The 21,204-nt window shown below is 36.8% G+C and overlaps 1 protein-coding gene across 1 annotated transcript; it reads right to left on the bottom strand.

The window, feature by feature from the left end:
- Positions 1 to 5,558: 5,558 nt before the first annotated feature.
- Positions 5,559 to 20,789, bottom strand: CRLF2 (cytokine receptor like factor 2). Its single transcript, XM_056489286.1, has 9 exons — positions 20,733 to 20,789; positions 20,328 to 20,423; positions 14,577 to 14,685; positions 13,746 to 13,918; positions 12,188 to 12,327; positions 11,290 to 11,452; positions 9,200 to 9,314; positions 8,071 to 8,155; positions 5,559 to 6,911 (listed from the first exon to the last, which is right to left on the bottom strand). Exons 1-9 carry the CDS (start codon positions 20,785 to 20,787, stop codon positions 6,639 to 6,641), a joined length of 1,209 nt encoding a protein of 402 aa, XP_056345261.1. The 5' UTR covers positions 20,788 to 20,789; the 3' UTR covers positions 5,559 to 6,638.
- Positions 20,790 to 21,204: the final 415 nt, after the last annotated feature.

Here is a 21,204-nt window from a genome sequence, read left to right as displayed (position 1 = left end):
TGTGTTTTTTATTTAGTATGAGAATAATGTTGAAAATACAACAAGGTTTTAGCTGCTGTTAATGTTTACCCTGTTTATCCTGAGTCAAGGACTTTTACATTTCCCATGTTCTGCCAGTGAGCACATGCATGGGGAGCTGGGAAGAAGCACAGCCAGCTGACCAGAGCTGGCCAAAGGGATGTTCCCTACCCTGGAATGCCATGCTCAGTGTATTAACTGGGGGAATTGGATGATGGGGACCTATCACTGCACTTGGGCTGGGCACTGGTCAGTGGGTGCTAAGCAACCCTGCTGTGCATCACTTGTCTTTATTGAGTTTTATTCCTATGTCTGTTTTTGTTGTACTAATTTATTTATTTTTCTTTCTTTCTATCTATCTATCTATCTATCTATCTATCTATCTATCTATCTATCTATATCTATATCATCTATATCTATATATCTATATATCTATATATCTATATATCTATATATCTATATATCTATTATTATTGATAATATTAATATTAATATTAATATATTTTAAATAAACTACTAATTTTAATTTGCCGCAAACTACAGGTTTTACCCCTTTTTTTTTTCCTTCTCCTCCCCACTCCACCAGGGAGGTATGGGGTGTAGGTGTTAGTAAATAGCTGCATGGTACCTCGTTCCTGTCTGGAGTTAAACCACAACATTATCAAACAATATCTGGAATAAAATTTGAAGTATAACAGCTAATGGAGGATGTCTATAGTGTCTGGTTATAAATTTTCTGGCTCTGTGGTGCAGTTAATGTACATGAAATACAAAATCACAAAAAAAGCCTTATATAATCAAGCCTTCTAGTAGAATTGCTCTTCCTTTTCTTAAAGGAGTAATTTAATTTTTCTATTAATTTCCCTGTTGCTGTATAATCAACACTGGAACAAAAGGTTACTTAGGTTCTCTGTCTTTCAATTTGTTTGGCTCCTCAACTTCAAAAGATCCTGCCACAGAATAAACATCAACTGGATTTTCTTTTTGCATTCAACACATGTCAGATTCTGCCAACTGACAAACAGAATATGGGGAAATTATGCCAAATTCCTCCTTGACATACAACTGAGCCCATTAATAGTGAAGTAGATTTATGGGTGTGTTGCAAAAATATTTTGCATGGTGTCTTTAAACACCTATTCACATCAAACCAAAAGTGCTGCAAAAGGCTTTTCTATCATTCAATTGTCCAAGCTTTGTCAATGCTATGCATTTAAATGCTCCCACTTCTTCCTCATTCCCTTGAGTTCACTGCTGAGGACAGTCCTCCCACTGAGTGCCCTGGCAGCAGGAACACCTCACTGCTGGAAACAGTTCTGTCTTAATTCATTTCAACCCAAGATGCAGAACCACCTCATAGTTCTTGTGTAATCAAAAATGAGAGGAAATGCAGACTCTTTTCTGTCTGCATCTTTTACCTCTTGTTTTTAATTTACAGCACTCTACTTGTGCTATCTGGTTTAGTCTGGGGGATGGTAACCCCTGAGTCTTTTCTGATGTGGAGATTTTCTCCAGTACCTGGGTGTTTAAATCCTTTGTGCTGGTGATTGTGATCTAACACCTGCTAGTTCTGCAAAATAGCGTGCAAGAGACAGGAGATATTTGCACGAACTGAGATACCATGAGTGATAACTCCAGTATCAGCCATCTGCTAGACCCTTTGTTTACTGCCTTTCTTTGTACTGAAGCTCAAATATTTTGGAATGAATGGGGGAGAAATTGCACAAGTATCTCCCCAGCTCAGTTTTAGTTTCTTTATAAACAACATCTGCAGAATATGATAGGAAACAAAAACATCTGTTTCCAGTGGCTTTGCTGTATTCTGCTTTTCTATTGATTCATACACAAACCTGACTCTGGGGTGTTTGGGGTGTTCTCTCCTTGTTTATTATGTAAAAACCCCAGGCAAACTCAATACACAAAGGTAACATACTCAAAAGTGGAGCAGGTATTTGTAGGCCCACAGTAAGCCTGAATCAACTTCATAACTTCTGGATGAGGAGTCTTTCATATGGAAATTAAAGCTGAGCTACCTAAAGAGAGAGAAATCCCAAAACACATCCATTTTCTAACGGTAACAGCATTGCTCATGGCAAGATTTACTGTAAAGTAGAGTGAACTTTTGTCTGTATTGATTAGTTTCATCTGGTCTGTGATAATTTAATGCATTGGAAATGTGCTTGTTTGCCTTGCAGACCAGTATGCCTGGTTCTACTGTGATGGTCTGTATTTCTCTTAGATACTGGACAGACTCTGGGCAATGCCTGTGTAACCTGGAAAGTGGCTGTGGTTTCCCACTGCATCCATCAATGCATTTAAATAGAGGTAGAATAGATGAAAATCCATCCTTTAAGAATTTTTGGTGGAAAGCATTGTTTGTTGTTATTGTTGACCAAGCACAGCTTTAAATAGGCCTCCTTGTGCCTGCAGAATTGAGATTTTCCCTTCATCATACCATGGCTAGCCCTCTCCCTCTCCCTCTTTCTGCTTAGCCTTATAGCTCAACATTTAAAGAATTCACAGGTGTGTAGAAGTCAGGATCCCATTGATCTTTTTAGTAAGAAGGGTCTCCTATACCCATTAAAAACTATGGTGCATTTATCTCTGCTGTTCCCACCCTTCTTTGAAAGCTCACAGGCAAAAAACCCACTTTTCCAAACTGGCTGACTCTGAGGGGTAAGAAAATGTGACTCCACATCCCAGGGATGCAGATTCCCACCAAAAAGGGGATTGATGCTTTTCCCATAACCTCATCACACTAAAAGAATCACTGGACAAAGCAGAGCTGTTTGTGCTACATACAGCACCAACGTAATACATGTGCCCCTCTGTCTTACTATTAGTGACTTTAACCTCCTCCTCAGTCAAGAGATACACTGATGGCCCTTCCTAAGTGTTATGGGGATATCTCCTTTAAGGGGTTGGGCTGCAATGCTTCCTCTTATTTACAAAATTTCCAGGCAGTGCAGAGAGTTAATGCAGAGAGCTCATTCTCTCTGTAGACTCTGCAAGACCTATTGCCTACAATTTATCAACCCATCTAGCTTTCTTATCAAAAATCTGAAATATGCTCTTGCCTTTAACAATCTTCCAGGAACACAGTGATAAATGCTGCCTTTTAACAGAAGGCTTTTGTAGGCCAACATAAGACAGGAAAGCATTTATCAAAAAGGGTGATACTGGGGCATACTGATACAAAGAAAACAGAGATGAGGAAAAACTAATAAAATAGTCACGAGACAGTGGTTTTTTTTCTCTTTTATTCAATACAATTATAATGTAAAGCACTTCAGAAATGTCAAGATATTATTTGGCCCATATTCTGACAACATTTTAAGCCTGCCTAGATACATATATAGGGAGAAATTTCCAGGAGAGGAGGAGTTATTGTTGTATTCCATCTCTTGTAGCACCATGCTGCTGTTTTGGCCACTAGATTAGTCAGTGATAGATCTGTACTTAGGTATTCAGTGACAAAAGATGAATTAGGGTCATGTCTTTTTTTCCCCACAGAAAATGATGACTTCTTGCCCTTGGTATTTTGACAAGTTTAGGTCTGTGTGGCTTTTAAAAAAAATATATTTTATATAGTCCAGTCTTTCAAGCATTTAATGAGCATGACCCTCCAGTTTCATCTTTGCAGCTTGCATTGTTTTCAGAAAAAGAGAAAAGTAAAATAAACTAGGTTTTGCGTGGCTGAGTTCAGTAACTGTAAAAAATGTAAGCTACCAAAAAAAGAGAATTAAAAAGCAAGAATGGTTTTGAAAGGTTTGTTTAAAACACACTAAGAAGATTCTAGGTTTATTGCAAAAGAAGCAACCATTCTCTGGTCAAAATTATTCATTTGAGAATTAAGCAAAGCATATTTTCAAATAAATTTAAAAACATTATTTAAAATAAAAAGACAAACAAACAAACAAGGAATGTAGGAGTTACAAGATTGGTTTCAGTAAGTTCTGTTACTTGTTTTAGCAAAAACATTATTTCCTACTATTCTTCCTCTCACTGAAAATCAGACATGAAAACCAAAACAAACAATGGAGATATTAAATCTATCAATATAAATTGGCCTGGTACTGCTATAGCTAACATATAAATGAAGAGAGGAGAGGAGAGGAGAGGAGAGGAGAGGAGAGGAGAGGAGAGGAGAGGAGAGGAGAGGAGAGGAGAGGAGAGGAGAGGAGAGGAGAGGAGAGGAGAGGAGAGGAGAGGAGAGGAGAGGAGAGGAGAGGAGAGGAGAGGAGAGGAGAGGAGAGGAGAGGAGAGGAGAGGAGAGGAGAGGAGAGGAGAGGAGAGGAGAGGAGAGGAGAGGAGAGGAGAGGAGAGGAGAGGAGAGGAGAGGAGAGGAGAGGAGAGGAGAGGAGAGAGGCAAGACCTTTCCTGTTCCCTGTGTGTTTTATCATTCTATAGACATTCTTACAGAGTTTCTAAGGAGTGCAGGGCTTTTTTGGTTTTTTTTTAGGGGTAGGAAGAGTGGGAGAGGGGAGCTTTTTTTCTAAAGCAAATAATTCCCTATTTTCCCTATAATTCATATTTTCCCTATAATTTCCCTTATTTTCTTCTAGGGGGACATTTTTTCAATAAATATTTGAGGTATGTAGGTGTTTTGATTGTTTTATTTGAAATATTCTATATACAATGTAAGTGTGGTTGCATAGATGCACGAGAAACTCATTTCTATCTATAAAACACAATAGAAGATATAGTTTGTACTAAAAACTTATATGATTACAACATTTCAGGACAGCTACTTAAACAGAACAATTCAACATGATTATTCTCCTCTTTTTTTTTTTTTTTCCCACTGCAAAATTTCAGGAAAATGTACTAAAACATTTTTAATTCAGACAGACAAGTATTTACCCAACAGAAAGTGGTTTAATTGAAGTTGCTTTACAGGCAACCCTATGATGTGGATTGAAGAGGAAGCAACTAAGCAATATATTCTGTGCTTTCCTTCCCTCTTTATTCATAGAATTATTACTGGAGCAGGTTCTTGTGTGTTGTAATTCACTATAACTTCTTTGGTGCTTAGGCAATAAGGACAATTTATATAATGTGCAAAGAACTGAGCTGAGATAGTTTCTGCTTGTCAAATTTTATGGAGCTTGAATTAGCTTAAAATTCAGTGCATTCTTACAGTGCTATTGAAACTTTGCATGGTTACCTTTCACAAAAATTTCCAGAAGTGTGAAGAGTACAAAAAGCCCCCCCAAAACTTGCACACAAGATAAAATTATTTTCACGATTATGGGAAATCCTTTGCTAGCATGTTAATCTTGTTAGTGAACAGTCAAATCTGTGACAATGTCAAAAAAAAAAAAGCTTGGGAAATGTGGCTGAACTGTCCTTTCAATTAAGTTTCCCACTTCTGGCCAGAAAATGTCTGTATTTTCCCTTGTAAAACAAACTGGAACACCTAGGCAAAGATTTTGGCACTTTGTTTACTATTCTTGTAAAGATCTGGAATTTAAGTTTTTAAAGCACTGAATTAATATATTTTACTTATCACTGTAATTTTCTGATACTGCAATTTCCAATTTGCACAATAATTTAGAGTGCTTGCATAATAAAAACATGTGATTGGCAAGGGTTAGTCAACTGATAAAGCCATTTAATGACTGACTGATATGCAGGTGAATAACTGTAGCTAATTCATCATATAATCACACTGTATCTGCTTGGATGATAGACACTTTTAACACAAAATTTTTTACTAAATTTGCCTTCAAATAGCATGTAACATAAGTGATATGGAGAAACTCAGAATAGTCAAAATTTTTTTTCTCAATTTTGATTGCTTAGTATATTGCATTTTAAATTTGGTTTTAAACATACTTTAAAAGAAGGTATGTTTAGAAAACTTTAGAATATTGTTCTAAACTTATTTTTTAAACTTGTTAAAAAAACCCAAAGCCCCCATTTCCTAGACCAAAACAAGAGACTAGTATATGCAATAAGTCCTAATTTGTGTCTACAGCTGCTGGTTGCACTAAACCCCAGTTTGAAATAAATGAAACTCAGTTAAATACTGTTCAAAATGAACTTCTGCTTTCTAAAATAAAGGCTGTAAGGCTACACAGAAGAATCTGCAGGCTAAAATGTGATTTAACACTGTGTATCCTCACTCCTCTCCTTAGATGAGGGCCTTATTCCTTCTCTATAAAACCTTTAAGGCATGCCATGAAATGTAAAGTTATGCATCAAAAATCTCTTTACACGAGACAGCAAAATCTCTTTATTTTCTCTCTTCATTTGGGAAGAATGGTTCTTTTGCCCTGCTCTACACACTCCATAAGCAGAAGGACTAAATCTCATCCCTGCTGACATATATTATGGAAAAGTTCCTGTGCTCTCCTGTCCACAGCAAGAAAATGAGCTTTAGGGATAAACCCCAATTAGAAGAGCAAATCCTACCTCTGTAGATCATCAGGAGTTTGTTTCAAACACTTGATTCTGCCCAAGAGATCCTAACTGCTGGGAAAGTACAGATTTAAAAACACAGCCCAGTGTCTTCCTTGATGTGAATCTCATCATGATGACCTTTTCTATTCAGTCACTCTCCCCAGCTCATCAGGATTTTTATGGAATTCCCTAAACCCTCCTGCATGATGCAGCTTTTATAACATCACATACATGTCATCATTCATTAAAATATGGAAGCCAGCAAGAGGAGCTGCAGTGTTGGGTGCTGGTATCAGGCAGGCAATCTCAGCTGCTTTGCCATCATTGTTTTCAGCTGCTCCTGAAAAAGTGAAGATTTTTTCCAAAGGCCCTTGTTTGTCACTGTTCTTCCCATCTTCTTGCTGACTTTCTGCCTCAGTAATGGACTCTGGTTCCTCATATTCTAGTTTGGTTTGCAACACCACATGGTCATTTTTGACTAGCCATTCCTAGAAAAATTAAAGTTAATGTTGGCAGAGATGAGTTATCTGTCAAAGGAAACTTGATTGTACAGATACCAACTAACAATTTTCTTTTTATACTGGCATCTTTCCAGGATAAGCCAATGGACAAGATAAAAAAGAAGCAATGTAAAGAAGCAGGACATAAAATAGCAGGATAAAGAATGAATGGAAGGGAAGCAGACAGAATTCCAGAACTCCTACATTCTTAATTCCACATAAAATACATTTTTGTATTTAATTAAGCCTTGGATGTGAAAATTATCTGGTGTGCTTTCTTTGATAATTTCATGCTTTCTTTGACCCAGGCCTTGACTTAATCTAAATTAAGACTAAATTTAGATGAAGATTTAGGCAACATAGCATATCTGTATCAATGCTTCTGTACCAATTTGCATTTGTATCTTTTTATTTCACTTTGAGTTTAAAACTACCTTTTATATAAAAAGTTTTCAGCTTGTCACTGAAAAGTTACTAGTGATTTTTGATATTCCATTGGGTTTGAAAATGTAAATATTTAACCTGTTTCCCCTTTAGAGGAACCTTACTAGCAATTAAAGTAAACACCAGTACAGATAATAACAAAAAACCACATATGTGTTGTCAGGGACTCATAAGAAACAAAAAGATAGTGAAAGCAAAACCTGTTACAGCCATCCTGTGTCTCAAGGCTTTGTGAACATGCACCTCTCTGGCTTAGAGAGGATGTTTCCCACTGTGACTGACACCTCCAAATGTGTGAGTGCCATCACTGTGCCAGCACTCACACACTCAGCACTTCACAAACATAAAGGACAGGATCAGGCTGAAGCAAGCTCCTGACCCATCATGTGCAGGAAAGGATGCTAACACCTCATTTCAGGGGATAGTGTGCCTCCTGACACCCTTAAACTCTTCTCCAGCACTTTCTCTGCCTCTATAGTGTCTTTTCACAGTCCCAAAGAGGCACTGCACTGGTTTTATTTGCTCTGGCATTTGCTCTGTGCATCCTCTTGGTGATGCTGCACAAGGGGAAGGGTTTTGGGGCTTTTATCTTGGGCCAGAGACTCCTTGTGGTAGTATCTGTGCAGAGCAAGAATCAGTAGCTACTTTCAAATTTTTCTCAACGTTGTGGAATTTACAGCCCTGCTAAGAAGGTGATTTTTACCTGTAGGTTTCCATTATGATCATTGAAGAGATCAGCAAATGAGTATTTTGGGTCTGGTATAGCAGGCAGGACTGACATCTGAACCCTGCAAAAAGGAAAGAAAAGTACAAATCAATGTTTTGTTATAGTACACTTGTTCATACAAAAATCTCCTTCAGCACAGTTCTGTACCCACAAATATGTTTTACATGACAGTATTCTGTTCTTGATTTCTTTTAAATGCGTTCTAAAGTCAAAAAGCAGTTACAACAGTCTGATAATAACACCATTGGGCTAAGAGAATTTTTGATGAATTTTCAACCCAACCCCAGCCTAGCAAAATCCAGACTTTACACAAACTTCCAGCTAGTCAGCATGTGCCATTCTGCTTGATGCAGTAGTCAGAGCTTGAATTCTCTGATTTCCTTCCCCTAGACATGGAAGATGGTGTAGCAACCAGCTGTATTGGCTGGCTTAGTGAATACAAACTTAAATGTGAACCACAGAAGTGCAGGAGAAAAAACTCAATTTATAAACTAAAAAGGAAATTAGAGTCACAAATACTTTCATCTCTGAAAATACATAGTTTCTGGCTTTTTTTTCCATCAAAAAAAGTAAGAAATCTGAGGCCTTTTTGGGTTTGCTCGTTGTTTGGTAGTTGTTTGGGGTTTTTTTAAATTGTAAATTCTAAACATGAACCATTATTCAGCTGCCAATTTAAATACTGATATAGTCTTATTACAGTTAAATGCACTCAAGCTTACTTTATCCTAGTGCAAACAGACATTTTGATTGATTGATGAAGATTGCACAAACGAATGTCTTTTCAGAAGAAGAAGCTAGAAAAATTAGTTTCTCAGGGTTTAACAAGATTTCTAAAAAAAGAGAAGAAATTAGGTGGAAGAGACAGTTTTATCCTGAAACATTGCCTTTTACCAGAATTGTTCCAGTTTTGCAAATTAAAGGCCTGGGTGTTTGGAAAGCCAGGATGTGTTATTGCTCCAACAGTGATTAAGCTACTGACTTCTACATCTTCACCATGACTTCATTTACCTGATAAGAATTTTCATCACTAAAAGGCTTCATCCAGAATGATAGCTGTATTTTCATGGCATGGCTATTTAGTAGTAACCAATAAAATGATATTTACCTCTGCCATTTACACAGAAGAATCAGGAGAATAAGCATCATTAAGAGTACTGCCTGTGAACAACTTAAAACAATTATTGTTTTTGACTGAGGAGTTACATCATCATCACATGAATCTAAGAATAAACACAAAAAGAATATGTCAAAAAAATTTTTTTTTGCTTTAACTGTACATGTTCTTAATCATGCTAAAATGTTGGCTTTTCTTTAAAAAGAAAAAAAAAAAGCAACAAAAGGTTTTAAAGACAAGACAAATTAAATCGTTCAGTTGAGACTGCAGGGAAAATCTCTGCTTCCCCAACAAAATAAAATGGTGCTTTTATTTATATAAATTGACCTGGTAGAGAACAACAGAGGGGGGTTATAGGCAGTGTAGATACATTATGAATCAATCAAATATTTCTACTCACCTCCATCACATCACTTTTACAGTGATAAAGCAACTTTGTGCTAAGATCTGTATTACATACAACTACTTACAATCACTAAAGATGCAAATGCAAGTTTACATGTAGCCCAAATGTCTTATCTCCCAACAAAAAAAATACAAACAAATAATCCCAGCAAACAAAGAGCCAGCAAAAAAGAGTTGATACCCAGAAAGTAACTACTGGCAGGCTAACATCTCACATGCAAATATATAAAACTAATGAATTTAGTATAATGAATTTGTGCATTTTTCTGCATTCTTAGTGTTCTTCTACAGTTTTGTAATGTAACCTCAAATCTCTGCCTCCTACTACTGGCCTTCTGGTCTCCACAAAAATGCCAAACCCTGGATAATTATTCATACAGGAGCAACTCTCCAGCCTGTTCCACCCCCTTGCTCTGTTTAGACACCAGGAAGCCACAAGTAAAATTATGACCCCCCCCCACCACTAAGTGAGGTCTTCAGAGTTAATGAAATTTCTTGAAGCTGCACCTGATTAGGAATTTGGAGTTAATAACTCATCAAAGTCCTGAAGAAAACTTTTTGCCTCAGTGAAGGGGCTGTGTCAATGTCACTTCTGATCCAGGGGCACCCAGAATGTTTTAACCTCTTAGACTGTCTCCCCTGTGATGTCCTTGCTTGCAGGTACCTGCTGGCAGCCTCTGGCCAATGGCTCAGGTAAGGCTGTCTGCTATCAGAGCTGCAGAGGAAGACATTTTCCTTATTTCTTAATTTGCCAGCCACACCTGAGGACATGCTTTCAGGCTCACAGTTTGGATAGTGAAAAAGTTTTATCTGTAAGTCTTATCTGAAGAGTCTTATCTGTGGCCATGGGTGCACAGGCTCCCTGTGGTCCAGGATTTCTGTAGATAGATTGGCTCACTCTTCAAGTGAGCTAATAGCCTATTGAAGTTTAGAGAACTCAGATCTTGTTACAGGACAACTGGGGGCTTTGTAATTCTGATAAAGCCTAGTGGGTGGCATTTTGTGCTTAGGTAATATAAATGTGTTGGTATGGTGCACAGGTTTTTTTCCTATAGGAAATCTGGGGTTTGGTTTTGATAAGCAGTAGGAATGCTATTTACATTGACAATCCAATTAATGTCAGTCACCCTCAGTTAAATGCAACTGTCTGTTAGGAAAGCTTGGATTCTGGCTTTGCTTCCCTTCAACCTCTTTTCCCCATCCTCCTTGCTTTGATCAATGCAGCACCCTTAAGCATCAGACTTCTGTGACCTGTTGTCCTATAATTCAACTGGAGGTACTTGCAAAACAAACTGCCTTCAAAAATTGGACGTCAGGGATTTTCTTAGAGTTCATATTTGATGTCCAAATATCATATATGGACACCCCCCCTTCAACAACCACACACACAGAGCCATCATCACTGTCACTGGGGCATCCTTGATGCTATTGTAACATAAATAACAACACTCTTAACTTGACTGATTGTGACATAAATTGATAGCTTTAGAGGCCATCAGGAACAGTGGACAGAATTAAACTAAACAGTCACAATTAAACCTTCACATGAATTTTCTTTGATAACACAAGATGGAGAACAATAGTGCAACATTCATTTGCTGGATGTCCTCAGCTTCTTTTGCAGTCACCCCTTCTTCTTTTGCACTTAGACAATATATATACATATAGGCTGTTACCTAATAACGTGCCATTCATCCAAAATGTTTCAGCTTCCCAGGCACTGCTGTAATTCTCCACGTTGCAGAGTCGTGAGAGCCTCCACAGTCTGACCCGGAAAGAGTAGCACTTCCTTGGATCAAAGCCTTGCTCTCCCACTCTGCAGCATCTAGAAGTTCTGGACTGAGAAAGGAGGATCCTCGTTGTTAATTGCTGTTTTCAAGACAGTGCTTCAAAATGCTGCACTCAGTCATGGTCACAACTAGGATAAAGGATAGGCCAGTGCAAAACCTCAGAACTGAATGTTCTCTGAGTTTTGAGGAATTCTGTTTCTTGACTGACTTTTGACTATTCACATCCATTCCTTTTTCAGGGTATTGAGTTGAAGGCTCTAACAATCATTGCATAGTGTGCTATGTTAGAGTTGCATATTTACAATGCACAAAGACACTTCTATCCATACATTTGAGAATGGAAAGGTTGAAGTTAGTGAAATAATACTTGGAAATACTTAACAGCTAATTTTAGAATAAATAAAAATTCTGTGTAATTTCTTTTTTATATTATTTAATTAGTTTTTCCCTTTTTTTCTGTCTTCTTTTCCCTCTTTTCTGCTTCTATCTTTCCAAACTCCTCTATTCTGAATATATGCCTTTTCCTAAGATTTCCCTCAACATTTAGGGTGGGAACTGCTTTTAACTTGTAAATTATTTCTGGCATGGCAGAAACCCAGGGTTCTAAAAATCTAGATGTTTTCTGCTAGCAGCTATATTTGAAAATATAGGAAGGGAGAAAATTTTGGAAACAGCTGTATTTTATATTCTATGAATAAGCTACCTCCAACTCCTTCTAGTGTTGATTAAAAATGTGATGTCCAACTGCTTTCAATGTTAATTAAAAATGTGACATACAACTCACTTGCCACTCTTTGTCAAACTTGCTTTTGTACTGAAGCTCAAGTGTCAAGCACAGTGCATTTCTCTTTGGTTTATTACAGCTTACAGTAACAGTGTCCTCTTCCCAGAAGAAGGTCACATTTTCAGGTGGACTGGGCTTTACTGAGAAGAAGAGAAACAAATTTTGCTATAGCGTCCTAAAAAAGCACTTTACAGTTAAAATATTTTTTTTTCCTTCCTTGGCTCAATATGAGTAGTAAGAGAAGGTGGAGTTTCTTCTTGGAGGTTTTGCTTTTGCAACTGTCTCATGTCAGGAACCTGTTGTAGCTACTTAAGGAAAGGACTCCAGTCTCCTCACACTCCCTGCAATCCAGACCAAGGAACACTCTTCCTCATGGGAAATGAAGTGAGAAATGGAATAAAACCTCCAAGACAGAATTTTGCAGCTGCTGGAGGCTATGTGAGATATGGTGGGGCATATCAAAAGCCCTGGGCTCCCACCTAAGCACAACCAAATCTGCCCCTCACTGTTTTCAGAGGGTCTGAAGACACCATGGTCTGACCTACACAGCTGGTAAGTCTTCAGCAGTGGGAAATAAAGGGGTGAAAAGAGTGCTACCACCTTTCTCAATCCTTCTGGTTGCCTTTTTGCATTATGAGAACTCTGCCTTCCTAATTTAAAGACTTCAGTCTGATCCTTGATATTTGTCCTTTGTTACCTCACCCTTTTGAAATTAATTTTGTTATCTGTGGGTGTTTAACAGTGAAAATTTGAGGATCAGGCTGCAGTTTTCCATAATTTAACAGATACTGGTAAAATTATGAGATATAAAAGTATTCTCAAAGTTTGATACCTTGACAGGTTTGTATTTAATACCTTTTGCTAAAAAAAAATTATTAATAAATTTGGAATATATATTATTTTTCAGATAATTCTCCACTGTATATCTTCTGTGTGACCACTACTAGAAAAAAAAATCCCTCTACTTTGAATGACATAGGTATGTGAAATTTCAGAAGTTTTAGATAAACTAGTCCCACACTAGATGTTAAATATGTATTTGGGGACAGGAAAGATTTAATAAAAGTAGGAACCATCATCTCTCTCTGCCAGTACCATAGCCACTCAGTTACTTTCTGTTGTGACCCAATGAGGATTTTGTGACAGCATCTTTGACAAGAAGCAGTTTTTGCTGCCTCACATTGCATGAAGATGGAAAAAGAATGAAGGTTGAAAGTATGATCACACAGTCAGCACTAAGACAAAAAACTATTATGCATTTTCTTGATCAGCAGGCCTGCACTAGACAAAGAGCACCTATATATATATTTAGCATTTTCATTTGGATTTTGAAATGGTATTTTGGGACAAGTCAAACTGCCCTATGTTATTTAACTGCAGCTGCACACAAGCCTATGTAACTACTGGTGACAGCAAGGAACAAAAATCAGCAAGAAATAACTGTGGTTTTGTTTTGATGTGCAAACTAATAACACTTTATATTCCATATTACTGATTTCTCCTCAAACTTAACAAAACTGGAAAACCTGCCAAAGTAGTCACGATTTTTCATACTTACTGTAAAAATCAGTTTTGAATATTTTAGAAAAAAACTGTTCACTTCCATTGCTGCTCCTGATAGAAATGGCAAGGGTAGGACCTTCTGTCTTAAAAAGACATCCAGAATTATAATCTTGATCCAATAAATAGGTGGGACATGGCTTCCAAACTTTGTGCTTGCCTTCATCAAATCTGTAAATGAAATAATATTGGCGAATGGAAAACTTAACAATTAACACCATTTAATTAAATTTTTTTACCGCTCTTTCTTTTTTCTTTTTTTTTTTCAAATGCTATACTGAGGAAAATCTGAGCATGGCTTTTCCCAAAGTGAAAAATTTCATGGTGGTGTGAGGGAATTCATCACCCAAACTTCACTGAATTTCCAGCCCTGGGTCTCAATGCAGTCTGAAATAATCAAGTTTCATTCATGCAGAGAATGACTTGCTCAAGCAGATGCTCTCATGATCCTGTTTTCAAGAATATACTGTGAAAAGTTCTTCCACATACGCAACCCAGAAAGAAAAGATAAGCACTATGACTGTCTTTAACCATAATATTACACTTCTGTTAGCCATTAGTGATGTCAGTTAATAAGGAAAATATATAAACTTAGATGGAAAAAGCACTTTCAATAGTGTAATTAGTATTGGCATTTATCACAATGATGGAAGAGGGACCCAAGTTCATTGATTTGTACACTTCTGTAGGTTGTGAATATAAACAGGTTTCATGCTGGATATTAAAAAATGTTGAAAACATTTCTAGTTCACAGAAGATTCAAATGGATATTTAATTCTCCCTGAGAAAATCCTTTAACAAGAGAGGAATAGGTACTGACAATACTCACGTGTAAAAAAATGACACATTCTCATTGGGGAAAATCTCTCTTGTTGCCCATGTGATCTGCATCTTCTTATTGAAGTTGATTATGGTGGTGTTGATAGCAACTTTCCCACCTGCTCAGGACATTTATGGAGAATATGATTTCAGGAGCGAGCATGAAAAGCATCCCTTGACATGAATATCAATCAGCATTTCTAAAATATCTAGGCAATAGGCTCAGATAATCATAAAATAAGAAGACATCAGAACATCCAAAATACAAGGAAATAGAGTAAAATAACTTAGAGAGGTTGAAATTAGAATTTCAAAATCATGAAATGAAGGCATGCACAGTGACATGAGAGAGAGACTATATCAAAAAACTATCTATTTTGTATTCTGTAAGTTGCAAAATTATGTTTACTTGAATGAATAAAGAGGAAGAAAATGTATCATCAAGCAACCACTTGAAGGCAAAATTTTCAGACCTCTCTCCAGCTGTGAAATGTCTACCACAAAGAATCTTTGCTGGAATATTCCTGTCTAGAAGGAGAATAGAGGATTTTAGCTTTGAATACTGCATACATTTTGTGCTTCTCTGGACTTTTGAAGGGGTTTAGAATCTTGGAATATTTCTTATGCTCTTTTCATCATATCCAGTCCTTCTGATCATTTCATGGGAATCAAGAATAACTGCTCTCATGGTTGCTACCTTATGCTCTGTAATCAACACAAAGAATGTGGTGAATGGGTTCAAGTAAGCATTTTGCCTATTTTCATGCCTGTATCTGTGTCTAGGTGCTTTATGACTTCTTTAATGAGAGTTAGAACATTTTCATGGAGGGATATTTGTGTTGTAGTATTTTAGTACTAGTATATTGTGTATATGTAGTTTTGTCAAAACCATTCCAGACAGCTATGACAAAAGTCCAGAACATACTGGGTAGATGTACCTTCAGGTTTGCTGCTGTGTGACTCATGGAGCTGTGGAAAAAAAAAATTATTCTGCTCTTATTCAAGAAAAGGATTTGAAACTGCCTCCTCCATCTCTTATCTAATGCCTACAAATTTGTTTTGTACTGTTTTCTCAAACAAAATACCTTGTTTACATGCTGAGGCAAAACCAGAAGTGAAAAACCTTAAAAGGTGTAATAAGATGGAGTTTATCCAGCTAATTCTACCTCTGTTGCAGCAAAGTACCTTCATTTTTCATAAGATTTCAAGCTCTTTGTAATTTCCTTCTGCAGGTCTAAGAGATGATCTTGTCTATTACCAAAGCCACTAATAAGTTTGTAGGCAAAGTGCCTAACAGTGGATTCTTGGTCTGTGATTGCACTAATACATTTTAAATTTTATGGACTACTTTAGCATGGTTGTGCTGTCCAGTATACAGTGTAACTGAAATCCTTTACTTCTTGGACTTAGATTTTCTATAAAAGTAGTTAATTGTGTCTTAAGTATATAATTACATATTCTCAACCCTTAAATAAAATTGACAATAAAAAAATATATAAATATTGAATGGAGAATATTGTACTGACCTGTGATAATTTTTATGACTATATCATGAATCCTTTCCATTCCCTTTAGAAGCTACAAAATATATACATTCTACTTTTGGATAATTGGTCTGATTGCCTGTATTTTCACTTTGAGAAAGAACTGCTAATGATCATGCTTCACTTATGAAAATAAGAACAAGAAGAGTACTTGCTTTCTTAATTACATATTTTCAAGGGTAATTAAGTTTAAAATTAATTTCTGATGCTGTTTCTATGTGTACAATGGTTGGGCACAATGATAGAAAGCAAAATGCTCTTTGTAGGGCATGTTTTTTAATATTCCACTAGACCAGGCTGCTCAGAGCTCCATCCAACTTGGCCATGAACAATTCCAAGGATGGCATCCACAGCTTCTCTGTGCAGCCTGTTCCAGTGCCTCAATACCCTCACAGGGAAGAACCTTTTCCTAATATCTAATCCAAATCTATTCTCTTTCATTTCAAAGCCACTGCCCCTTGTCCTGTCACTACATGCTCCCTATAGAAAGTCTCTTTCCATCACAGTTGATTTGAGGTGTTCAGGCAATTTGGTAACAAGGGCTGTACAGACACAGAAAAAAAAGAAGGAAGAGAGGAAAAGGAGTTTATAAAATAAATGCAGAACACCATAACAGAGGCAAGTAGAGGAAAAGTTTGTTTTGAATATCTCCAAAAGGAAAAAATTGCAATGCTGTGAGTTTTATTCCTCCAAGTCCAGAATGCCAGAACAATATTATAATGCTTATTCTTTCTGAATTGATTTTATCTTACTGGGCAGTATAAATAACTTTTTTTCTTTTTTTTTTTGCAAATTATATTTCTGGGGAAATCGTTAGATTAAGAGGAATAGCACTGGCTCATTAATTGTGAGAGAGAGCACACAGAAACTGTTTATCCAAAATTTTTCTAAACATCTGACAATAAATGTAGTGACAAAATTTAGACTTATTTTGCCTCCCAAATAGGTGATCTATGCTTGGGAATCTCCTTGAACCTGTGACTATATACCCTACAACCTGTCAGCAGAGAAGTAAAGATTGGGTAAAGCTGTAAGTCACCCTTCCATCTCTGTGCAGGTCAATTCTTGAAATCCTTTTCCAGGATGCCACATTTTCCCTCAATACCAATGTGCAAAGGACACCAGATTACAGCCTTGAATCCCACAGTGTTCTTTCAATAGGGAGTTTGATCTCTTCAGACTCTCAGTGGGTTAGTTGAGGAATGACTGGCTCTAGAGATGGATACTAGTAAGGAAACCAGAGGAATCACATCACATTTCCACACAATACAAAGTTAGTGGACACTAACTAACAACCAAGTGTCTGTTCTGACTAGCCTGTTGGAAGGAAAAAAATACTCAAATTAATTCTGAACCTTAAATCATATTCATTATTCTCCATTTTTTCAAATTTATTACAACTCTGCGCTACTTATTATAGGCTGCAATTCAGAGGTGAAGACTAAATCTTGGGTTTGGTGGTGAACAGAGAATATCAGTTTGATTCCAGTCCTGCAGTGATTTATTCGTGGACCTAAGTCTGAGTAGTTGACTTCAGCAGGATTTGGTCAGATTGCATCAACTTAACATAAATAAATATATCTAATCAGAACCTTTTTCTGCAAAAAATCCCAACATATTATGAATTTAACTGTAGGGACTTTAACTAAAATTATAAACTCCAACAAGTGCAGCTATTTGTGCACTAAAATGGAAGGCAATAATTAAATTATTTATTGAAAGTTGATTGCAATTGAATAGAAATTAATAAACCATCCTTCCTGATAATTAATAAACATTCTTTCCTGTGCTCTAATTTTAAATAATTTCATAAGAAATTAGTTTCAACATAATTAAGTAGATATGTAGGACAGAATCTTACCAATCTTTTGTCATTAAAGACTTTGTTTTCAGAACTCTAGTCAGAGAAATTTTCTTCTTGTGCTTCCTAATTTCATGAGCTGTGAAGCCTTTTTGAATGTCGTATGAGTTGTAGTTTTTGCAAATGTACAATAGGGCATTTGCATGTATCTTTTCAAATTATAATATGTATATTTTTCATAATTTGAATTTCATCATGAAGGCATGCATAACCTAAGTGAGTTTCTTTAAACTTTAGCATCAAATCCTCTGAGGATATATACGGTTTATCTGAAATATGTTTTTTCTTTTTTATGTTTCCCTTATCATTGGCTGAAAAGGTGTTTAATTTTAAGCAAGTACACACCTATACCTTTGCAAGCAGAATCATTTGTATCTTCTGTTAGTAGAAAGAGAAAGAGAAAGAGAATAGAGGAGACCATTTCTCTCCCTTCATTTATGATGGAATTCTTCTAAGTTCAGCTGTAACATCATACATAATTTTCAGCTGATATGTCAGTTCTCCCACAGTAGTTTCAAGCATTTAAAGCTTTCTTCTAATTATGATCTTAGAGCCATACAATGCACCAAAGCACACATTCATAATTATTCTTTCTATTATAATAATGGATAGATGCAAAGGTCAAAAATGTTGTGAATAGGCAGTCCCAGGGCTAGAAGAGGTGGCACAACTCTCTGTCTGAGGATGACCTGCAGGTATGCAGCATGCTGCAGTTGTGCAGGACACATCCCAGTGCCCTGGAGAAAGAGCTTCAGAGAGAATTACCCAAACCTACACCCTCTGTGAAACCAGATAGGTCAGGTTCTGCACAAGGCTTGAACCTCACAGGCCCTGCTGGGAACCTAATTGTTCTCAGGACAGAGAAGCATGGAAAATATCACTGTGCTGTGTTGAGTATGGGGAAAATCAAAGAAATTTCCTTGAGCAAAAAATTATGCAGATACAGCCGTGAGAAAGAATGTGAGCAAGTACATTCCACCTCCTTTCTATTTTTCAAAGTTTATTACTGAGAAAAAATACTGCTGAAAGGGAACATGTTAAAAGGCTAAATGTCATGGAACAAACTTAAAAAAAGAAAGGGAGAGGCAGAATATCAATCTTCAAAGATAACAGAGTGAAACATGCATGTACTGGAACAGTTGCAACCTCATTGATGCCTAACAAAGAAGAAAAACCACTTTTGATTTCCTTACACTGACAAACCCTGATAACTAACCACATGTTGAACTTCCACATATTGCAGCACCCTGTACAGAAACTACTGGAGAACAAGACCCAGATCTGAACCTATAGTCTTTAGTTACCCTTAGCACTACTGGTTGCTGAAGGACAGTTTCATTTTTTTAACAGGAACAAACGTAGGCGAAGGTTCCATTTGTGCACAATTGCTGGATTGAATGCATGGGGCAGAGAATGATTAGAAAACATCTTTTCAAGAAGAGAAAAAAGAAAAAAAGACAGCAAGTAAAAGTTTTTTATAGACATTTTGAGACGAGGTGTAATTCTTACAGCATAATTCTGAGAATCCACCAAATGGAGTGCTTTGGGGTTTTTCTCAGAAGATCCCTAACTATGGCCATAAGCATCACAACTCTAATTTTGTATTTCCACAAAGGCATGCCACAGCACTGCATGGCTATAGGTGAGTGCCATCTCAGGGCAGGGAGGTCACCTTCCCTCACAGGACAGCCAGTGACTCACAGGGATAATTAACCCTGGGGAGCCAGGGGTGCAGCACTGTCAAAAATGGTATTTACCATATGTATGGCAGAACAGAGAGCTGCCTTATAGGTTGATAGAAGGAGATCATAACTTCAGAGAATTTATTTTTCCTTATAAAATGAATGACAGGGAAATTGGGGGAAATTAACTAGAGCCAAGATTAGATTTTTGATGTAGATGTTGAGCTTTATGGTTGATTTCTGTAATAATGCATTTATCTTTGACAAGCTATAGCAGACATATACCAGAAAAATATATATAATTTTGCTGTGTAATAGTATTTTTATTTTGATGCTTTCTCTGGAATAAAGTATTGCTGATCTTTTCCCATAGTGTTCATTCTTTCAGAGTAGTAAGTGCAGAAGCCTTACCTTGAATGTTTTATCCTTCTTTGTTTAGTGAAGTCTAGTATTTTTTGGCTGCAATCTACTCTGGTAGAAAACTTCCATAGAAATCTGTTATCTTTTGTTTTTTAGGAGACCACTTTCATTTATGCTGGATATGAATTTTTGTTTGGCTCAATCTACTAATCAAAAAAACCACTGAATATTGTAACACATGAAGTAAAATATACAGAGAAATAATGATAGCTGATATATCAACTTTTAAATAAATATATGGAATTTGAGCTTACCAGAAGATTGTAACTGAGAAGCCACAAGGTTGCCCAGTGTGAAGATCATCAAATATGCTTGAAATGTGAGTCTCATGGTTGAAATGGCACAACAGGCTGTGAAGAGATGATTAATCATAATCTCTGGATTTACTATTTGATCACTTTTTACCAGATGCTGGAGGGAAGTGGAGGAAATGACTACAGGAAATAAAAAAATGGCTTATCTATAGCTACAAACAAATCAGAAGTGCTGGACCTTCTTCATACAATGTACAAAAAAAAAAAAAAATCCTCAACAGCACTGCTTGTGCAATGAGACCTTTTTCAGCTTAGTCACATCATCAAAGTTTGCATGTCCCAAGAAGACCCATTCAAACCCCAGTAATTCTTGGAACCCCCAGCACGACTGTCTGACATACATACAGTATTCTGATAACTGTCTGCTCCCTGCTTTGATCAAGTTCCTCCAGGGAGCCATTAATTCCTGGAACTAAAGTAACAAGCAGCACTAAATAAATACTAAATACTAAACTAGGTTGTAGGTGAGAGTTAATGGAAAGCTGGCATCACTCGTGGTTTCCACAGTCAGCATTGCAAAAGGCAGTGAGATAAACAAAGGCAAAGGTCCAAAATCCTCTGGATCCTCAGGACATGGCAACTCCCACGTGTCCCCATTTGGGTTAAAAACACATTTTTCTTCCTAAAAAACAAGTCTTATCTGTCCTTAGAGAACATGTGAGTGTGATGAAGCCAAATTTGTCCCTTTCTGCTTTCCCACAGGTAAAATACACTGCACTGCAAAGTTCCTAATGTAGTTCATTGCTTGAAGGAAGGGATAGAGGAAGACAACAAACAATGGAAAGACATCTAAAATACCTTCTGGATTACAATTATT

Source organism: Oenanthe melanoleuca, chromosome 1 (genome assembly GCF_029582105.1).
Source record: "Oenanthe melanoleuca isolate GR-GAL-2019-014 chromosome 1, OMel1.0, whole genome shotgun sequence".
NCBI classification, from domain to species: Eukaryota; Metazoa; Chordata; class Aves; order Passeriformes; family Muscicapidae; genus Oenanthe; species Oenanthe melanoleuca.
Note: the sequence above shows the minus strand (reverse complement) of the source record. Positions and strands in the feature narration are given on the sequence as shown.

Bases quoted from the DNA above. Each gene is read 5' to 3' on its own strand.
- CRLF2 (XM_056489286.1), bottom strand. From the start codon at position 20,787: ATGGCTCCCTGGAGGAACTTGATCAAAGCAGGGAGCAGACAGTTATCA. The intron at 12,328-13,745 runs GTAAGTATGAAA...TCTTCTTCTCAG, and splicing joins ATTCAAAACTGATTTTTACA to TAAAGCCCAGTCCACCTGAA. The intron at 11,453-12,187 runs GTGAGTTGTATG...CTCCTTTCTCAG, and splicing joins AGTTTGACAAAGAGTGGCAA to TCCAGAACTTCTAGATGCTG.